At 64.5% G+C, this 20,411-nt stretch overlaps 2 protein-coding genes across 4 annotated transcripts; both read left to right on the forward strand.

The window, feature by feature from the left end:
* Positions 1 to 2,803: 2,803 nt before the first annotated feature.
* AP3S2 (adaptor related protein complex 3 subunit sigma 2) lies at positions 2,804 to 9,985 on the forward strand. Of its 2 annotated transcripts, none has more exons than XM_068696111.1 (6): positions 2,804 to 3,223; positions 3,481 to 3,572; positions 3,664 to 3,775; positions 5,210 to 5,281; positions 8,393 to 8,500; positions 9,252 to 9,985. In XM_068696111.1, the coding sequence occupies exons 1-6, from the start codon at positions 3,155 to 3,157 to the stop codon at positions 9,381 to 9,383; spliced, it is 585 nt and encodes a 194-aa protein (XP_068552212.1). In that variant the 5' UTR covers positions 2,804 to 3,154; the 3' UTR covers positions 9,384 to 9,985. The 2 variants fall into 2 exon arrangements, with proteins under 2 accessions (XP_068552212.1, XP_068552214.1); XM_068696113.1 differs by having other exon boundaries at positions 2,809 to 3,223; positions 9,255 to 9,985.
* A 758-nt stretch (positions 9,986 to 10,743) lies between these two features.
* On the forward strand, positions 10,744 to 19,942 carry ANPEP (alanyl aminopeptidase, membrane). Of its 2 annotated transcripts, none has more exons than XM_068696069.1 (21): positions 10,744 to 11,033; positions 13,974 to 14,929; positions 15,127 to 15,269; positions 15,346 to 15,482; positions 15,560 to 15,686; positions 15,830 to 15,984; positions 16,058 to 16,171; positions 16,334 to 16,477; positions 16,596 to 16,661; positions 16,810 to 16,875; positions 17,066 to 17,238; positions 17,336 to 17,412; positions 17,531 to 17,664; positions 17,747 to 17,802; positions 17,885 to 18,032; positions 18,176 to 18,267; positions 18,449 to 18,556; positions 18,635 to 18,802; positions 18,877 to 19,017; positions 19,163 to 19,244; positions 19,490 to 19,942. In XM_068696069.1, the coding sequence occupies exons 2-21, from the start codon at positions 14,298 to 14,300 to the stop codon at positions 19,640 to 19,642; spliced, it is 2,916 nt and encodes a 971-aa protein (XP_068552170.1). In that variant the 5' UTR covers positions 10,744 to 11,033; positions 13,974 to 14,297; the 3' UTR covers positions 19,643 to 19,942. The 2 variants fall into 2 exon arrangements, with proteins under 2 accessions (XP_068552170.1, XP_068552171.1); XM_068696070.1 differs by lacking the exon at positions 10,744 to 11,033 and adding an exon at positions 12,133 to 12,280.
* The last annotated feature ends 469 nt before the right edge of the window (positions 19,943 to 20,411 follow it).

Raw genomic sequence — 20,411 nt, forward strand, 5'->3', positions numbered from 1 at the left:
CCCTGGAGGAGGAAAGCAGCCCCAGCTGACCAGAGATTGAAGACACGGTGCTCATAGCGGCCTCCCAGCCTCAGCCAATCAAAACCCACAGACAGCTTCACAGCCTCAGGTAATGGCATGTTGAACAAAACGATGATGTCAGCAGACCCACAGCCCCAGGTAACCACAACGCACGGACACGGTGCTTGCAGCTGTCTTGCAGCCTCAGCCAACCCAAACCGCAGACATGATTCTTCAACAGCCTCTTAGGCTCAGCCAATCAGAACGCAGGGGCATGACCAGAGGGTGAGGAGAGCAGCCTCAGTCAATCACAGCTTGTGGACATGATGCTCCTGGCAGGCCCAGCCAATCAAACAGCACGGACACAGCTCTTCAGCATGCTTGAGGCCTCAGCCAATCAGAACGCGCAGACACGATCCTTGCCACAGCCTGACATTCTTTGCCGACCACAACGTGCAGACGGGATCTCCAGCAGCCTTGAAGCCTCAGCCAATGGCAAAGCATGAACGTGATTCTTTTGCAGGCTCACAGCCTCAGCCAGTCACAACTTGTGGACCTGATCCTTGCAGCAGCCTTACAGCCTCAGCCCATGGTGTTTTGTGGGCATGATTCTTCAGTAACCTCGTAAGCTCAGCCAATCACAACTCATGGGTATGATTCTTGTTTCAGGTTCGCCACATCAGTCAGTCAGAATTGGTGCACATGATGCTTGTGGAAGCCTCACAGGCTCAGACAATTGAAAAGTGCGGACATGATTCTTCTGCAGGCTCACAGCTTCAGCCAATCAAAACTCCCAAATACAATCCTTGCAGTAGCCTAGCAGCTTCAGCCATGCAAAAGCAATGGACATGATGCTTGCAACAGCTTCACAGCCTCGGTCAGTCAGAACTTGCAGATGTGGTGCTTACAGAGGCCTCTCCACGTCAACAGCCAAAAGCTGCAGACACAATCCATGCAGAGGCCTTGTGACCTAAGCCAATAAAAAAGCATGGCTACATTCCTCAGCAGGCTTGCAGCCTCAGCCAATCACAACACAAGGACTTGAACTGCTTGAGGAGGATAGCAGCCTCAGCCAATCACAACTCACGGCTGTGATCCTCGCAGCAGCCTGGCAGCTTCAGCTAAACCACATTTGCAGACATGAGGCTTACAGTGGCCTCGCAGCCTCACCCAATCAGAATCTGCACACACGGCTCCATCTTGCAGGCTCAGCCAATCACAACTTGAAGACATGATTCCTGAGGCAGCTCCTCATGCTCAGACAATGGAGTCTTGCAGACATGGTGCTTACAGCAGCCTCTCCGCATCCATCAATCAAACCATGTAGACATGATCCCTGCAGTGGCCTTGAAGCCTGAGCTGATGAAAAAGTGTGGGTATGGTTGTTCAGCAGGCCTGCAGCCTCAGCCCATCATAACTCAAAGACACAACATGTGTAGGGAATAACAACCTCAGCCAATCAGAAGCTGCAGATATGATCCTTGTAGGAAGATGCTAGCCTCAACCCATCAGAATATGTGGTCACCATCCTTGCAGCAGCCTAGCAGCCTCAGCCCATGATAACATGCACTCACAATCCTTGCAGCAGCCTGGCAGGCTCAGCCAGTCAAAGAGCACAGACATGGTTCTTCAGCAGGCTCACAGCCATCAGAACTGGTGGACGTGATTCTTGCAGCTTCTTCACAGCCTCAGATCATGGCATCCTGTGGACATGGTGCTTACAGCACCCTCACTGCATCAACCTATCAGAACATGCGAACACGATCCTTAAAGGAGCCTCACAGCCCCAGCCACTCAAAATCTGCAGACATGATTCCTCAGCAGCCTCAAAGCTTCAGCCAATCAAGACCGGTGGACATGGTCCTTGCAGCAGCCTCACAGCCTCAGCCAGTGGTGTCTTGTGGACCTGATTCTTCAGCAGTGTTGCAGGTTCAGGCAGTCACAACTCAGGGCCACGATCCTTGCATCAAATTTGACGCACCAGCCAGTCCAAGCTCATGGACATGGTGCCTGTGGCAGCCTCTGCGCCTCAACCAATCGCAGCATCCATCCTGCCTGCCGTGAGGCTGCCCGTAGCTGCCTCAGCCAATCACCTCTCACCAATGTGATCCTTGCAGGAAGGTGTCAGACTCATGGAATCCCAGAGCGCTTTGGGTTGGAAAGGACCTAAAAAAATATCTAATTCCACCCCCCCACCATGGGTAGGGCACCTTGCCCCCAGCCCAGGGGGGCTTTCGCCTGGATTTTTGCCATCTTTCCCCTTTTCAAATCAGCAGTGTTAAATCTGGTCACAAACGAGGTTTTTATACGAAGGCTGTACCAAAGATGGCTTCTCAGTACCCAAGGTTATTTTATTCCCTTTTCCCACCAAGCAATGATGTTTATGTTCCCGTCTGCCTCTTTCTTCCACCACACAGCGCACTGGATCCTTCTCGCAGCCCTTGATGTCCCTCCAGCCCTGACTGCCGGGCCATCCCTCTGTGCCAGGCCCCGTGCCCTTTGTCTCTGGCTGCTCCTCCCCGGGACCAAGGGGCCGCGCTCCTTCACCGCCCTCAGAGTGGCTCAGCACGGGGGGGTCGCCGCCGGTGGCCGCCCTCCGGGGGGCTCCCGGCCCCGCGCACCTGGGGCCGGTACCGAAACGGGGGGGCGGGGCGAGGCGAGCCAGGGCCCCGCCCACGACCCCCGGAGGGCGTGGCCAGCCGCAAGGCCCCGCCCAGGCGCCCCCTCCCCGCCCGGTCACCGTAGCCCCGTGGCGGGGGCGCCCCCTGGCGGCGCGGCCAGGAGCAGCTGCGGGGGCCGGGGCCGTACCGGGCCGTACTGGGCCGTACCGGGCCATACCGGGCTGTACCGGACTGGGTCGTGCTGGGCCATACCGGGCCACACCGGACCGGGCCGTGCCAGCCCTGGGTCGCCCGCAGGGTCCCAGATCGCGGCCAGGGGGAGCGGCTGCGCTCGCAGCCCGTGCCGCGTGGGGGGCCGCGAGTTCCCGTTGAGCCTCCCCGGGGCGGGGGCGCGGGGCCCCCGGTTCTCTGCCCGCCGGGCCCGGGGCCGCCCCCCCGGCGCGTTTCCGGGGCGGGTGAGGGGCTTCCTGCGGGGGGGCTGCGGCCGCCGCCGGCCCCGTTCTGCTTCCGGCGCGTCCCGGGCAGCCGCCGGGATGATCAACGCCGTGCTGGTGTTCAACAACCACGGCAAGCCGCGCCTCGTCCGCTTCTACCAGCACCTGGTGCGGGGCCGGGGCCGGGGGGCGGCGGGGCTCGGCTGGGGCCGGGGGGCGGCGGGGGCGGGCGGGGGGCGCCGGGTGCGCAGCCCGGCGGCACGGCCGGGGCCCGTGGGGGTCCGGGCGGCGGTGGGGCTCCGGGCTCCGGGCTGTGTGCCCCGTGCCCTCCCGGCCCTCCCGGCCCTGCCGGCCCCGAGCACCGCGGGCGCTCCGCGTCTCCCCGGGCCGCCGTTCCATGGCCGCCTGCCCCCGGCTCCCCGCAGGCGGAGGAGGTGCAGCAGCAGCTCATCAGGGAGACCTTCCACCTGGTGCTCAAGCGCGATGAGCACATCTGCAACTTCCTGGAGTGCGGCAGGTAACCGCCTGCCCCTGCTGAGGGGCGGCCTGGGGGGGCTCAGCCCCGGCCCCGCTCCTGCAGCCCCTCGCCTGTCCCCGTGTCCCCGCAGCCTGTTCGGCGGCGCTGACTACAAGCTGATCTACCGGCACTACGCCACGCTCTACTTCGTCTTCTGCGTGGACTCCTCCGAGAGCGAGCTGGGCATCCTGGACCTCATCCAGGTCCGTCTGCGGGGGGACCCCGCTGCCAGGGGGTGGCCGCCGTGGGTGCGGGTGCTCAGCCCCTGGGTGCCTGGGCAGAGACCTTCACCCGGAGCAGCTGGAGGTGCTGTGATGGGCAGCGGGTGCTGCCAGCAGCGGGGACAGCACGGGCTCTTGCTCTCCCTGAGTTGTGCCCAGATCCTTCCTCCTGGGCTGGGTGCTGGTGTGATGGGGCTGGATGCTGTGCACAAAGGCTGTGTCCCAGGGCAGCGCTGTGCCCGCACTGGGTGCAGCTGTGGCAGTGCTGGGGACACCCCTGGACCCCGAGTTGGGGTGCTGGTGCTGGCAGGACAGCGGTGCCCAGGTCCCCGGGGAGCCCAGTGCCAGCACAGTGACAGCAGCACCAGGTGTCTGTGCCCTCAGCCCATGCCCCTGTAGCAGCACCAGCGCTCTGCTGGGCCAGGAGGGGTGCCTTACCCCCTGTGCAGTCCCTGCTGGCTGCCTGGCCTCTTCAGCCTCCCCATGGTGCTTACACGTCTGAAACACGCCTGTGCATGGAAGTGACAGAAGCTGCTCTGTGAACGCAGCCAGACCCAGACCGTGCAGCCAGGTGCTGCACGTGTTGGCTGACATGGCTTAGAACTCACCTGTGGGGAAACACTGGGGGAAGTGCACCTCAATGAACGTATTAGTGTGTTTTTAAATCATGTTCAAGCCCTGTGTGGGCATCTAAAGTGACCCTTGCTAAATCCAGTAGAGGCACACGTGAGAGTGCTGGCGCAGCAGGCTGTGGGAGGATGCGTGCCGTGCCCGGATCAGCTGTTGGGACTGCGCAGTTCCCAGAACTCGGCCCCTTTCAGGCGGTTCCAGCCGGCTGCAGGACACCCTGAGCACGCTGACCAGCTCTTGTCCCATGTGGCTGCAATGGATCCAGGCACCAACACCTGGGTTTCTCCCCCATAAAAGCCAAGCTCTGCATTTCGGTGCAGTTGTCCTTGTGCCAGGCCCTTTGAGCTTGGCCCTGGGTCAGATCCCTGCACCTGGACGTTCTGGGTGCCAAGGGCAGTGCCAGGAACAGGAGACAATAGCGGCTGGGTACAGAAACCTCTTCAGGGGAAGGCTGCCTCTTGTTGTCCCAGCACCGTCAGGCAGTGCCCGTGTGAAAGGCGTTTCCCTTGCCTGGCTGTGCCCCACGCGGGTCTGCCCAGCCTGCTCCGTGCCTCCCCTGTCCCCCAAATGTCCGTGGGGCATGGCTCCCGGGGAGCCTTGGGCTGGGCGGGTGGGGTTGTTTGGGGCAGGTAGGGCTGTTTGGGGCAGGTGGGGCTGTTTGGGGCAGGTGGGGTTGCCAGGCCTTGGCCCTGGTTAGGCTGTGAAGAGCGATCTGATGGGTTCTGGTTGGAGCTGTACCTCTGTGGGTCCTGCTCTGCACTGACCTTCCCTTTCCTCCCCCCTCAGGTGTTTGTGGAGACGCTGGACAAGTGCTTTGAGAACGTCTGCGAGCTGGACCTCATCTTCCACATGGACAAGGTGGGTTCCTGGCTTCTGCCTGCTCCCCCAGCACCTTCCTTGCCAGCCCCTCGCTGCAGTGCCCGCGTCCCCGCGTGCAGGGCCTGGCTCTGAGCCTGGAGGCTGTGTAGGGGCTGCTACAAGCTTGGGGCTGCTGTGCCCAGAGTGAAACCCTGCTGGGGCCCCGTGCTGTGCTGCAGTGTGCTGGGGCTCTGTGCCTGAGGGCTGCTCCTGGGGGCTGCCCCCGGGCGGCAGGCTCGGTGCCGCGGCTTTGCTCCTCACCTTCCACACAGGATGGGTGCTGATGGGGCTGTGCCTGGCTCTGGCTGCACGTGTGGGTGCTTCACCTCCTCTGCTGTGCTGCAGGACACCATTTGGAGCCTTGTTAACCTTTTTGGGGAGTTGCAGGGAAAAAAAAAAAAAAAAGAGGAACAATGGAAGTATTTGGAATACAAAGTGTTTGGTAAACTTTCATTTGAGCCACAACCTCTAATGTTTCCTCTTCAGCTGGACAGAGCCTCTGGGCGGAAACGTCTTCTCTTTGATCGTCTCCTAGATGGAGCTGCAGATAGCAGGGTCTGTCCTTAGGGAAAGGAGGGTTATGTGACGTGTGCTGGACTTGTGCTGCTCTTGATAAGGCTGTTCCTGCTTTCTTGAAGACAAAACATGCCAACAAAAAAAAAGGAGTGAAAAATCGATAAGGCTGTAAAAATGTTCCCTTCCTGTCGGTGATTCCAACTTAGGAACTGTCTGGCAGAGAAACAGAACTGGCAAATGTTCTTAGGTGACCTAGAGCAGCTGAATGTTCTAGCAGCTGGTTAGGTAAGACTTTGACTTTATTATTTGACTGGCTGTAAACTTTTAGAGATGTTACAAGGTTGATTATTTAGTCAGCAAAAGTGCTCTTATCAAAGCAAGCAAAAGAAGAGGAAGAGTAAGGATGATTATAAGAGGAGTTTTCAGGGAAGAAGTGATGTCAGCCACTGAAATCTGGGGCCACATCTTGGGTAGGGTGCACTTTCATTTGCTTTTGTTTGAGGCATGGCTGAGACCTGGCAGCTTTACCCTGAATCAGCAACCCGCAGGCCGCAGAGGTTGCCCTCTTGCTCGTGCGCTTAGCCAGCAGTAGCACAAAGTGCCCTTCCTCTGAGCCCTTTTGCCAAGCTAAGAGTTCAAAGGCGAGAAGTCAGGGAGGGTTTCTGATAGGGACAGTCCTGGTCCTGGGCTCAGCTTTCCCCAGGCTCACTTGTTTATATCCGGTGCTGGGCTCCCTTTGTTTCCCAGCCTTGACTGTGGTCCTTGGCCGCTATCAGCCTGCCCTGCTGTTTGGCCCTGCTGTCTTTCTGTGTTTGGCATTTTTCTGTTTCTTGGAGGTCGGGCTCCCGCTGTCCAAGTGCTTGGTGGTGCAGTGCTGGGGCACACGGCCATGCCCGCTGCTCTCCCCACTGCCCCTTGCACGCCTGGGCAGGGCTGCGTGCGGCTGAGTTCCCCCTGCCACAGGGGAACAAAATCCACACCGATTTTATGAGTCCGTGACTAGAAGCGGTGGGGAATTAGGCTGACACCAACTGGAAAATGCTGGTTTGCTCAGCAGAGACGTTGGCTGAGAACATCCTGAATGCAGCGGGTTCTGGCTGGGGCAGCAGCACGAGGTCCATGCCATCCGAGCCGTGTTCGGGTCTGCGGCTCCCAGGCACCAGGGGCACGTGTGCCTTTGGGCTGTCAGCTGTGGAAGCAGCGACCTTAGAGCTGCAGGGATCCCCCGGTCCCAAGGGGAAGCTGCAGGCACAGAAGTCGTGGGGAGGCCCCAAGGAGGCTGTGGGGTGGGGTGGCCTCGCTGCCCAGCCCCTGCGCCTTGTGCCTGAGGAGAACGTGAGCTTTGCCCAGCAGCTGCGAGCTCCCAGGGGGGGACGTGGTTAGTTCAGGAAGCCCTGTGTTCAGTTTGGAAAACAAAAGGTTGTTGGGATTTCTGCCCTGCTGGTTTAGGTCCAATTTGGACTGAAGCCAGATCTTGAAGGAACAACATTTCCTGCATCCCAGATGCTCTCGGGTTGCAGGGAGCTGCCAGCGCCGTGCGGTTCGGGGTGTGTGGGGGGTGGGTGTGAACCAGGACGGTGCTGAGGGGGGTGCACGGAGGTGGCTGGGCTGCCGGGGTGTCTCGGGCAGGCAGGGCTGTGCCGGGCCCTCGCCGTGCTGCTGCCAGGCTGGTCCCACACACCATGGAGCTCCTGGCACTGTTGGATCCAACAGAGAGGCTGTGGGGGCACCGGGCCCGTGGCTTGCACAATGCTGGATTTTCCCCTCCTCGGGGAGGGGTTCTCGGTATTGTTTTGCTTTTCAGTGCATTGCTCTGGCAGTGTTTGTCGCACAATATTCGCTAGTGCAATCAGCCCTCATGCAGCCATAAAACGATGTAATAACTTAACAATCTTCCAGGAATAGCATTATTTCACAGAAGTATCCAAAGAGCCATAAACTCATAATCTGTGCTGGATGGTGCTGGAAGCTGCCGACTCAGCAGGGAATGTGGTGCTGTGCAGGTTGGCGTAGCCAAAGGTGTGTTGCTGCAGCACAGCCTGTCCCAGCCCCCCTGCGGCCCCTTTATCTTGTTTTCCTTGGATTGCCAACCAAGATGGGCCTTGTCCAGGGCGGTGTTTGTGGGGCATTGCCGGCGTCCTGGGGCTGGTGGGAGGCAGCAGCTCACAGCTCGGGGACTGCTCCGGCTTGTCCTTGGGCCTGGGTGACCCAGGGGAAAGAAGGGGAATCTCTTAACAGTGTTGTGCCTTGTGTGTGTGTGCCACAGCCCCATCTTTTCTAATGGAAAGCAATGAAGCTGGGCTCTGCCTCTGGCCTGGCTTTCACTGGGAGGGAGCAGCGTGCCTGGAGGCTGCGGGGAGACCCTGGGCATCTGTCAGCGGATGAGGCTGCCCCTCTGTGAGGACGGGGCTGTCCTCTTGCCCTCGGAGCTCTGTGTGCGGGGCTGTCGGGCCCGTGCTTTCTGGCTGAGAGGAGGAAGGAGCTGGGTTTGCCTCCGGTCGATGTCACCCCCAGCGTGGCTTCCACGCCAGCCTGCCCCTGTGCCCCCCCTGGCACAGCCATGGGCCGTGTTCGCAGCCTGCTCTTGTGTTCCAGGTTCACTACATCCTGCAGGAGGTGGTGATGGGCGGCATGGTCCTGGAGACCAACATGAACGAGATCGTGGCCCAGGCAGAGGCCCAGAACAAGCTGGAGAAGGCGGAGGTGAGTGGCGATGCCGCAGCTCTCCGGTGGGGACAGCCCGGGGGTCTGGGGGCGTGGGGAGATGTGCTCAGGTGTCGGTGTGGGGCGGTGGGAGGGCAAAACGTGCGCCTGTGCAAGGGGCTGGTGTCCTCCAGGCCTCAATCTGGGTGGGCAGCGAGCGGGGGCTGCCTCTGTGGGGCGAGAGGAGCTGGCACGAGCTGTGCGTGTCCCCGGGGAGGGGCTCGGGCAACGCCTCCCCAGCTGTGCTCCGTGTTTGGGAGCACGGGGAGCAGCCCCAGCACGGCTATCACCGTTCCTGTCAAGGTTAATAACGTGAGGCAGTGAAAAGTTTATGGCCCCTGTTTGCATTGTCATTGCGAAGATGCGGCCGTGATGTGATAGCAGGGAGGGAAACAAGGCCCCGGCCTCGGCAGATAGCGTGCTGTCAGCAGCACCCGAGCCTTGGGGAGGCTGCGTTTTGGGCGTGGGCCCTTCCCGGCAGGCTCGGGGCAGGGCTGCAGGCACCGGGCCCGTATGTGCTGCGTGTGCTGCGTGTGCTGCGTGTGCCGTGTTGCAGGCGTTGGGCCCTGTGTGCTGGGCCCTGTGTGCTGGGCCCTGTGTGCTGGGCCCTGTGTGTGCTCGGCCCTGTGTGTGCTCGGCCCTGTGTGTGCTGGGCCCTGTGTGTGCTGGGCCCTGTGTGCTGGGCCCTGTGTGTGCTGGGCCCTGTGTGCTGCCCCGCGGGGCTGAGCGGTCACCGCTCCCCTCTCGCCAGCAGGGAGGCCTCTCGGCCGCTCCGTCCCGCGCCGTGTCGGCCGTGAAGAACATCAACCTGCCAGAGATCCCTCGCAACATCAACATCGGAGACATCAACATCAAAGTGCCCAGCCTGTCCCAGTTCATGTGAGCGGCCCGAGGCGAGGAGGGACCACAGCCTGGGCTCGCTCTGGCAGGGGGGCGCCGGTGGCCGCTGGGCTCCCCGTGCCTGCCCGGGGCTGGCAGAGGGCAGAGAGCAGCGGTGGGACCCGATGAGAGCGGAGCCGTGTCCGTCACCCCAGGCTGAGCCGTGCCCTCTGGCTGCCCAGCAAGGGTGGCTCTTCTTCCTCGCCCTCCCTCCGCGGTGGGTGTGCAGCCTCTCCTCTCTGTGCTGGGCACAGCCGGGTCCTGCCTCCTCCTGGGATCGTTCCTTGCAAAGCCACCCCTGTAGCTGATGGCTCCGGGAGGAGCTGTAGGTTGTCCTGCTTCTCTGCCCGCCCTGGGCTGGACGGCTCCATGCCCTGCCCGGCGGCTCCATGCCCACCCCTGGGCCTGGTTGGGGCGACACGGAGGCACCCCCTGAGGGGCACGGTGTTGGGGGGGAGGGCGTTGGGGAGCTGTGCGCTGCCTCCGGGACCCCTGCCAAACGCTGCGGGGGGCCAGGTGGGACCTGTCCACGTGCCCCTGCTGCGCCCAGGACACGTGCATGCTGAGAGCGTGTCCTTCCTCCTAATAAACCACTGTGAGAACCTGTGTCTGGTGGGTGCTGCTGGCCTGGCTGGATGGGGATGCGGGGCTGGGGGCTCTGTGCAGCTCTGCCTGGGGGGCTCCTGGCTGGCAGAGGCTGCTGGAGGGGTGATGGGGCCCTGGGGTGCTTCCTGCTGGGTGCTGCATCCCTGGAGCAGGCGGGGGTGTGGGATGGCCACACTATGGGGCCAGGACGGCGGTGTCCCCTGCTCAGGGCCTTGGGCAGCTGGGCCCCCAACCCGTGCCCTCCCCGCTGCCCTCCTGCCGGCCTCCCTGCCTGCTGTGCAGCGGAACATCCCCATCCCTGTCCCCATCCCTGTCCCTGCTGTGGCTGGGTGCTGGTGAGGAAGGGAAGGTGGCAGCCACATCTTTGCTCAGTGGTGCCCTGTGCTCCCCCCTGGTCCCCCAGCCACCAATGTCCGGGCTGGCGCGGGGGCCCCTTCCTGTCCCGTTTCCCTCCCGCCCGCCCCGGGCCAGCTGTGCTCCCGCGGGCTCTGCCTCCACTTCCCCTGGCAGGGAAACGGTGACTCTGCTTGGAAGGAATTTTCCTGCTGTCTCCCCTCTCTGCAGCTTAACCCTTCCCCAGCTGCCCAACGTACGCCCCAGCAGCTCGTCAGGTCACCAAGCTGGGCAGCCGTTTCTTCATCGCTGCCAGCCCTCCTCCTCCTCCTTCTCCTCCCAGCAGCCGCCCGAGCCACGCGGTGGTGGGACGTGTCAGGGGTGGGACGTGTTGGGGTGGGACGTGTTGGGGTGGGATGTGTCGTGGGCTGGGGCAGGGCAGCGAGGGGCTCAGCGCGGTGCCGCCGTGCTCCAGGCAGCCCGGGTGCGGGGGGAAGGGGGCGATGGGCAGGCAGCCCTGGCTGCTCTGGGCCGTGCCCGTGCTCCAGCCCGGCGCTGTGGTGGTCAGCAGCGCGTGCCTGGCCACACGTGATGATGAGCCACTCGGGCACCTCCGGTAACAGCTCCGTCCTCGCCGCCCTTTCCTGTGTCCCACCAGAGCTTCAGCCCCGTGGGTCTGCACGACGCCGAGGGCCGTGGAGGCTGCTGCGGCTGGGTGAGTCTGGCTGCTGCTCCGGCTGCTCCCTTGTCCCCCCTGCATGCAGGGCAGGGAGAACAGGATGGGCCAAGCTCCCTGTCTGGCCCCCACCCGGGAGGGCTGCAGCCCTGAGCCCAGCAGCGTGGGGACAGCCCCGGCTGGGATGGGGCAGGGGTGGCCGTGCGAGAGGAGAGACCTCAGGAGAGACCTCGCTCCTGCTGCCTGGGGCAGGGCTGCGGAGGCAAGAGGCAGAGCTGGCCCCCAGTCCCTTGGCACTGGGAGGCTGCTGGGGGCTGGCCCGTCCCCGGCCAGGCTTTGGCACCGACGAATTCCCGGGTTCCCCTGAGCTCAGCCGGGACTTGCTTGTGGGAGCACGTCCCCCGCTCCGGCCTCCCTCCCTGGCAGTGCGATGGAGAGCAGCAGGACGGAGCCTGGCACGTGCCCAGCCCTTCTGCAGGCACCTGCACACCCTTGACAGGAGTGTTTAACCTCTCCCTGCCACGGACAGGGTGAGACTTCTCCCCTGGCCGGGGAAATCCTGCAGGGACGATGTTCCTGGGGTGCCCGGGTGCACTGCGTGCCGAGGGGCGCACAGCCAGGCTGTTGCTGCTGGCGGGTGGTGGCTTGTCCCCTGGTGGCTTGTCCCCTTCCTTGCCACCCCCAGGGACAAGTGTGCTGGCAAAGGCTGGCATGAGGGAGGGGACACTCGGCAGGGTGCTGGGGGGCTCTGGGGGCAGGGCAGGCAGAGGCGTTTTGTCCCTGGCAGTGGGGCATGGGGGTGCCCAGGCTGCGCAGGGCTGGCGGGCAGCCTCCTCCAAGCAGTGCCTTCCTGATGGGGTGGTGGTGGCCGAGGTGGGGCCCGCAGCTCGCTGGCATCCCCATCTGCCCTGGGGGGCCCCGGTGTGCCCAGACCTGGCAGCGCCTTCCCCAGGCAGCGGTGCCTTGCCCCGTCCCTGTGCCGGTGCTGTGCCGGACAGCCCTGGCACCCCAACTGGGCTCTGTGCCGCGGCCCCCCTGCACCATGCCGTGGCCCCCCAGCCCTCCGGGTAGGGGTGGCCAGCAGCACAGGGGTTAAGGTGCCGAGGAACGGTTCAGGTTACTTCCCTTGGAGCACGAGGAGGAAACTTTCCTTCCTACTGGTGCCTGAACTAGCGGAGCAGAGAGCCCAGGCAGGGCGCAGGCAGGGCGCAGGCAGGGCGCCTCGATGGCAAGGGGGCAGGCGGGAGCCCCGGCGCCTGCTGCACCCCACGGCTGAGCGCAGGAAGGTGGGTGCTGGGCAGACCCCCCCGCAGGGGCTGGGGGCCTGCCTGGGGTGCCCGTGGGCTGGGCTGGGGGACCAGGGGCTGCGCACACGCAGGGGCCACAGCGGGACCGTGGAGTGTGGGATGGGGTCGGGCAGCGTGCTCGGGGCTGTGGCACTCATGTGCATGGGGGCTGCGGAGCACGCATGTGATGGAGGGGTTCCGGGGGGGTGAGGGGTTATGGAGGGGGCATGCGGCTCAGGAGAGCTACGGGGAGCAGGGAGCTGCGTGTGCACCCTGGGGCTGGAGGTGGTGGGCAGGGAGCACCCCACACCGCTGCCCACCTGTGCGCTGTCTGCAGGGACCTGTGTGGAGGTGGGGGCTCTGCGGGGAGGCTGGGGGCTGCGTGCACTGGGGAGGGGGAGATGGAGCAGGGGGTGGTGTGGGGTGGTGCAGGCGGCTGTGCCGGGCTGGGAGCGGTGTGTTGGGGGGCTGCTGTCTGCAGGTGAGAAGTACGTGGGGTTGGGCGCTGGGGTCTGCGTGGGGGAGCAGGCTCTGCAAGGGCACAGAACAGCGGAGGGCGTGTGGGGCCCCCCCGGTCTCCAGGGTGCCATCGCAGCCATGGCTTGGGGTATGTTGTTTCCTGATCCCAGTTCCCAAAGCAAGGTCAGGAGCCTGGCTGTGCTATAAGGGGTGGAGGCTGCCCAGACTGTGGGGCCGGTGGGGCTGTGCAGGGCAGGGGATGCCCGGGGACACTGCAGCCTCCCAGGGCTGCTCTGCCAGCTGCAGTGACGCTGGGTGCATCTGGGTGCTTATGGGGACAGGGCACGGTTCCCAAAGGACACCTCTCACCCTCTTCCCCGGTCTGCCCCTTGCCCTGTCGTGCCAGCTGCCAGCAGAACCAGTCCAGGTCAACACCACTAAAGGAATCAGCTCCTGGGAAGTTTCTGTTCCCAGCGTGAGATGCAGAGCGTTTCCTCTCCCCACCCCACCCTGCACGGGGACTTTACTCCTTCGCTTTCTGCTGTGCCCGCAGAAGCCTCTGGCAGAGGGCAGTGGGACACGGCCTGGGGGGGCTGGGGCTGCTCTCCCCTGTGAGGGCAGAGCCCAGGGGACAGTGCACAGGCGACGTGCGTGCCCCTGCCCCATGCACCAGCACGTCCAGCCCCGGCACCTTTGCTTGGCTCCCAGCCAGGGCCCCCGCTGGGGAGTGCAGGCGAGGCTGAGCCCCCGGAGCCCCCCAGCTGTGTGCTGTGTGTTTGGGACCTCCAGCTCGCAGAGCATGCAGGATGCTGGGTGCCCTGCAGCCGGCCGCAGTGGGCACGTGCCAACCTCTGCTGGGTTCGTGGGGCTGGAGTTTGAACTCCCAGTGCACACCAAGTAACACAAACCTGGACTTTGAGAGGGTGGTGGGCAGGGCAGGCTCCCCTGAGCACGGTCCCAGGCTTCCAGCCCTGCACCACTGCGGACCCCCGGGCTGCAGCACTGCGCCCTCCTGCTTCTCCTTGCCAGTATGGGGAGCCCCAGGTGGCTGTGCCCGTGCCGGGGGGCTGACGGTGGCTCCCACCCCTTAGTGCTTGCAGACCCTGCCACGTGAGGGTGAACGGTGCGATGCTGAGCACGAGCCTGGGCTTGGTACTGGGGCTGCCTGCCTGCCCTGGGGCAAGGTGGGGACGTGGTCACCGGCTTTGACTCAGCTCTGTCCCTCCTTTTGCAGGGCCAGGCCAGTGCCCAGGAGGGACGCCAGGAGCCCTGGCCTGTATCTGTGCCCCCTCCCGTGCTGCCCATCCCTGCTGATGCAATCCTGAGCTCCCGGTTTCGCCCCAACAGCAGCAGCACCTGGGATTAGCGCTCCTGCAAGGCTGGGAGGTGGGCGGGCAGAAAGCTCATCCCAGGGGCTTGTCACCACCCCGCGCCTCATGGTCGTTTATTAATCCTTCACCCATTAACTTGGACTAATAAACCCTGGGGGAGAGAGAGGCTAAAAGCCGTGCCTGCCGGGCTGAGCAGCCTCTGTGAGCGCAGCTCCTGCAGCCCCGCCATGGCGGCCGGGTTCTTCATCAGCAAGGCCGTGGGCGTCGTGTGCATCGTGCTGGCCGTGGGCGCTGTGGCCACCATCATCGCGCTGTCCGTGGTGTATGCCCAGGAGAAGAACAAGACAGCGAGCTCTGGCGGTGACACCACCACCACCACCACCACCATGACCACCACCACGACCACCACCATCACCTCCTTGGCTCCTAACGCCACCGCTGCCCCCAACAACCCCTGGAACCGGTGGCGGCTGCCAACGACACTGAAGCCTGAGCTCTATGACGTGACCCTGCAGCCCTTCCTGAAGCCCGATAACAACAACATGTACATCTTCAAAGGGAACAGCAGCGTGACCTTTACCTGTGAGGAACCAACCGATCTCATCATCATCCACAGCAACAAGCTGAACTACACCATGCAGGGGGGGTTCCACGCCTCGCTGCAGGCGGTGGGCAACTCTCAAGCGCCCACCATCACCAAGACCTGGCTGGAGACCACCACCCAGTACCTGGTGGTGCAGCTGGACCGCACGCTGACGAAGGGCCAGAGCTATGTACTCTCCAGCATCTTCACGGGGGAGCTGGCTGACGACCTGGCGGGCTTCTACCGCAGCGAATACGTGGAAGAAGGTGTCACCAAGTAGGTGGGGGGCACGGCGGGGAGGTGGCTGTGCGTGCTGGGGAGCCCGTGCCCTCATGCACCGTGGGCGCAGGGTGCTTCTGCATGCCACCCTGAGCGGGCAGGCTGTGGGGTGAGTGGGGGGACCCCGGCTCCCTGCAGGGTGCAGAGGGGGCAGAGACCCCAGGCGCTGGGGTGCTGACAGGGTTTTCTCGCAGGGTCGTGGCCACCACACAGATGCAGGCACCCGATGCGCGGAAAGCCTTCCCCTGCTTTGATGAGCCGGCCATGAAAGCCAACTTCACGGTCACGCTGATCCACCCCTCCGACCATGTGGCGCTTTCCAACATGCCCGTTGAGAGTGAGTGGGGCAGGGGGAGCCTGGTGCTGGGGCAGGCGGGCGGGCGGGCTGACCCGCATCCCTCTGCTCCTCGCAGGCACCGAGGAGGTGCAGATAGAAGGCGAGAGCTGGAACATCACCAGGTTCGCCACCACTCCCAGGATGTCCACCTACCTGCTGGCCTTCATCGTCAGCGAGTTTACCGAAGTGTCCAACAACTCGGAGGAGGTGCTGGTAAGCCGGGCACGGGCGCCCTGCACCCAGGGCAGAGCCCAGGCAGCGCCTGAGCCCGGCACCATCTCTCCTCTCAGATTCGAATCTGGGGCCGCCCCCAAGCCATTAGCGAGGGTCAGGGTGCCTACGCGCTCCAGGTGACCGGGCCTATCCTCAAATTCTTCGAGCAGCACTACAACACGGCCTACCCGCTGCCCAAGTCCGGTGGGTGCTGGGGCAGCCGGGGCACGGGGACCAGGCTGGCAGAGCTGCAGCCATGTGTGGGTGGCCGGGTCCTGCTGCTGGCTGCAGGGCAGGGGACCACTGCTGCTGGAGCAGTGCGCTGACAGCACCCCTCCATCCCCCAGACCAAGTCGCCCTCCCTGACTTCAACGCGGGTGCGATGGAGAACTGGGGGCTGGTGACCTACCGGGAGAACTCGCTGCTCTTTGATGGCAACTACTCCTCCGTTGGCAACAAGGAGCGCGTGGTGACCGTCATCGCCCATGAACTGGCTCACCAGGTACCCGCCGGTCCCCCTGCCCGCCCCCGCTGCTGGCGGTGCCCGGCCGACACGGTGCTCTGCTCCCCGGCAGTGGTTTGGGAACCTGGTGACGCTGCGGTGGTGGAACGACCTGTGGCTGAACGAGGGCTTTGCCTCCTACGTGGAATACCTGGGTGCCGACTCAGCGGAGCCCACCTGGAACATTGTGAGTGCTGGGGCCGGCGGGCACGGGCATGGGACACGGGTATGGGGCGTGGGGTCAGGCACGGGCACCTCTTGCTGCCCGGCACCCCAGGGGCTGCCCCGCTGCACGAAGGCCACTGGGCCTGAGCGGGGCTGATGCGGGTGCCGGCGCTCGCCCCTGCAGAAAGACCTGATGGTGCTGAACGAACTCTACACTGTGATGGCCACCGATGCCCTGACCACGTCCCACCCGCTCTCCTTCCGCGAGGATGAGATCAACACCCCAGCCCAGATCAGCGAGGTCTTCGACAGCATCGCCTACAGCAAGGTGGGAGCTCAGCGCGCACCAGCCCGGGGCGCGGGGGGCTGGGAGCGCGGGGAGCTGGGGCAGGGGCTGTGAGGAGGCATGGGGCCGTGCGCCCGGGTCTCACCTGCTGTGTCTGCAGGGAGCGTCGGTGCTGCGGATGCTCTCCGACTTCCTCACCGAGGAGGTGTTCAAGGAGGGGTTGCAGGTGAGGACCTGTCGGTGCCGGCTGGACACCGGGCGCCTGTGCAGGGTGGGCGGCTTGGCAGGCAGCCTCTTGGAGGCTGGTGCCTCCCTGGGCGCCTCCGCCTGGGCTCTGCCCCTGCCCACGAGTCTCCCCCGCTGCTCTCCCGCAGTCCTACCTCCATACCTACGCCTACGGAAACACCGTCTACACAGACCTGTGGGAGCACTTGCAGAAGGTATGAGGGAGGTGTGCTGCTCTCAGCTGCTGCCTCAAACTCCCCCAGCCCCTTCCCCGCTGGGGCTGGGCAGGATGGGGTGCTGGGCGCTCGGCGAGGGAAGCAGCACCTGCTGAGCCCCATGCCACCAGCCCCTCTGTGCGGCCAGCCCCCGTGGCACCAGGGACCCACAGCCAACTTTTCCCCGCAGGCTGTCGACAACAACAGCGTCGCATTGCCCGGCAATATCAGCACCATCATGGACCGCTGGACTCTGCAGATGGGCTTCCCCGTGGTGACCGTCGACACGAACACTGGCAGAATCCAGCAGAAACACTTCCTTCTGGACCCCACCTCCACGGTGGAGAGACCCTCCGATTTCAAGTGAGTGTGGCTGCGAGAATAGTGCCGAGGGGCACAGGGAGACCGGGGGGTGCAGAGGGTGAGAAACTTCCCTCTCTCTTCCCGTTCCCTGGCACAGCTACACCTGGATTGTGCCCATCACCTGGATGACATCCCGAACAAGCGGCAGCAGGTACTGGCTGGTAGAAGTCTCAGGTACGGTGCTGGTGGGGTCTGGCGGTGGGGATCTTGCTGCCACCTCCCCTGCCCTGCTGGGTTTCGGGGCCTCCCCAGGTCACAGCGGAGAGCAGACCTCCCTCCTCTCCCCTTCCAGACACCAACTCCACCTTCAAGGTGGACAGCCCCGACTGGCTCCTGCTGAACCTCAATGTCAGCGGCTATTTCCGCGTCAACTACAACCAGGAGAACTGGGACCAGCTCCTCCGGCAGCTCTCCGAGGACCACCTGGTACGCGGCACTGGGGGTGGGCGCCCACTCCCTGCACCCCGTGCCAGGGCTACCCGGTGACACCGGCTCTGTTCTCCCCCAGGTCATCCCTGTGATCAACCGGGCGCAGATCATCGACGATGCCTTTAACCTGGCCAGGTGAGCAGCGCGGCAGGGCAGGGATGAGAGGCACGGGCAGCGCGGGGCTGGGGGTCTTCACGCTGCCCTGTCCCTGCTGCAGGGCCAAGTACGTCGACGTGACGCTGGCCTTGAACACCACGCAGTTCCTGAGCCAGGAGACAGAGTACATGCCCTGGCAGGCGGCACTCAACAACCTGCAGTACTTCCAGCTGATGTTTGACCGCAGCGAGGTGTTCGGGGTGATGAAGGTGAGCTGTGCCGCCTGCCGGGGGGTTCGGGCCCCGCAGACCCCACGCTGCAGGATGGGGACCGAGGGCTGGGTCTGCGCCCGGGGCTGGGGTGCGAGGTGCTGCCGGTGCTGCCCCGCACTGACCGCCCGCCTGCCCTGCAGAGTTACATCCAGAAGCAGGTGAAGCCCCTCTTCGAACACTACAAGAATATCACCGGGAACTGGACCGAGGTTCTCCCAGGCCTGATGGACCAGTGAGTGTCACACGGCTCCGCTGCCTCGCCAGACCCCTGGCATCTCCCCAGGCGCAGTGGGGTGCTCACCCCCACGTGTGCGGGGAGGAGGTGCAGGGTCCTGCCCGTGGCCTGGCCCTGGCCGGCTGGTGTCTGGCTTCCACGTGCCCAGCCCCAGCCCCATGGGCTCCTCTCCTTCCAGGTACAATGAGGTCAATGCCATCAGCACAGCCTGCTCCTACGGCATCCCCGAGTGCCAGGAGCTGGCCACCAGTCTCTTCCAACAGTGGCAGAACACCAACAAAAACACGTGAGTCCCTGGGGTGCCCCCACGGCCGGGCTGGGCACGGTGAGGGCTCCCTGTCTGAGACGCCTCTTTCCCCTGCAGCATCCACCCGAACCTGCGCTCCGCCATCTACTGCAGCGCGGTGGCCACGGGCGGTCTGGAGGCCTGGAACTTCTTGTGGGAAAAGTTCCTGAACGCCTCCGTCGTGTCCGAGGCCGACAGGATCCGCGCGGCTCTCGCCTGCAGCACTGAGCCCTGGATCCTCCAGCGGTGGGTGCAGGGGCCGGGGCGAGGGCCAGGGCTCTGCTCGCACAGCCCCTCACCCGGTGGCTCCCCCTCCCCAGGTACCTGGAGTACACCATCGACCCCACCAAGATCCGCAAGCAGGATGCCACCTCCACCATCAACAGCATCGCCAGCAACGTGGTGGGGCAGTCCCTGGCCTGGGACTTCATCCGCAGCAACTGGAAGCTTCTTTTTAGCCAGTGAGCACCACATGGGGGCTGGGGGAGGGCAGAGGGGCTGGGGGCATCGGTGGGCTGCCTGTGCCCCCGGGCTGGGGGCTCCGTCCCTTCCCCCTGCTTGTGCAGCCCGCAGCCCCCGGCTGAGCTCCCCTCTCTGCTCTCCCAGGTACGGGGGTGGCTCCTTCTCCTTCTCCAGGCTGATCCTATCCGTGACCCAGCGGTTCTCCACGGAGTTTGAGCTGCAGCAGGTGAGGCTGTGCCCCGGCAGGGTCTGTGTGTTTGGGTGGCTGCCCCCCAGGCTCCCCGCGGCCGGGTCCATCTCCTTCCTGCTGCACCTTGCAGCCCCGGGGAGGGGGCGGCCGCCTCTTGCCCCTCGTGTGGCTGGGGGTCCGGGCAGCCGCTGCCCTGCCCTGAGCTTCCCAGCCCCATTGGGGGGGAGGATGCTCGCCAGGGGGGTCCCTGCACCAGTTCCAGCCCCTCTGTCCCCCCACAGCTGGAGCAGTTCAAGGCAGACAACCAGGACATCGGCTTCGGGTCGGGTACTCGCGCCCTGGAGCAGGCGCTGGAGAAGACGAGGTCCAACATCAACTGGGTGAATGAGAACAAGGCGTCTGTGCTGGCCTGGTTCACCGAACACTCCCGATAACCGCGCCTGGCCCCGCACACCTTCCTGCACGGGGCAGGCGTGGGGCTCGGCACGGCGCTCGGGCACCCGCTGCCCTCGGTGGCCACACTGGACACTTGCCCACTTTGGCCCCCTCCTACGCCCACCCCAAAGCGCTTCTGCCCGCGCCCCCAGGGCTGGCCCGGCCGCATCCTCTGCTGCTGGTGATGGGAAGGGGCCGCTGCCCCCGGCAGTGCCCGGCACCTGAATGGTGGGCAGGGACGGGTGAGGGCCGGGGCTTGTGCCAGGCCTTAGCTCTTGTAAATAAAGGGACGCATGGGAGCTTGGGCACAGGCTGTGGCAGCGGGGCGTGGGGGGCACGGGCTGGCCCAGGGGGCTGACGGGGGGTCAGGCAGGAAATGTCCGGGACCCTGCAGAGCGCGAGGGAGCGGGGAGGCAGAGCCCTGGGCGTTAGGAGCCCGGTGCTAAGTGGCTCTGGGGGCTCTGCGACGCCAGCGCCCGGCCCCTCCGTCTGACGGCTGCGTGTGAGCTCTCCTGCTGCGCTCCCGGGGGGGCAGCACGGACACGGCAGCCTGCGAGCCTCGGCCCCAAACCCTCCCCTGGGGCTTAGGCACAGAGAAGGGATGGGACATGGTGGGCAGGGGGGCAGCGGGGCTGGGGAAGCCCGGGGTGGGGGTCCCCTCCATCACCCCAGCTCAGGGGGTGTTTGGGGTGGGCTGGGACTGGGCGTGACTGGGCGTGGGGAGGCGATGGCTGAGCTTTGTCACTCCACAGCCCCCCCGGGGTGCCC

The sequence above is a fragment of the Anas acuta genome, chromosome 12 (genome assembly GCF_963932015.1).
Source record: "Anas acuta chromosome 12, bAnaAcu1.1, whole genome shotgun sequence".
NCBI classification, from domain to species: Eukaryota; Metazoa; Chordata; class Aves; order Anseriformes; family Anatidae; genus Anas; species Anas acuta.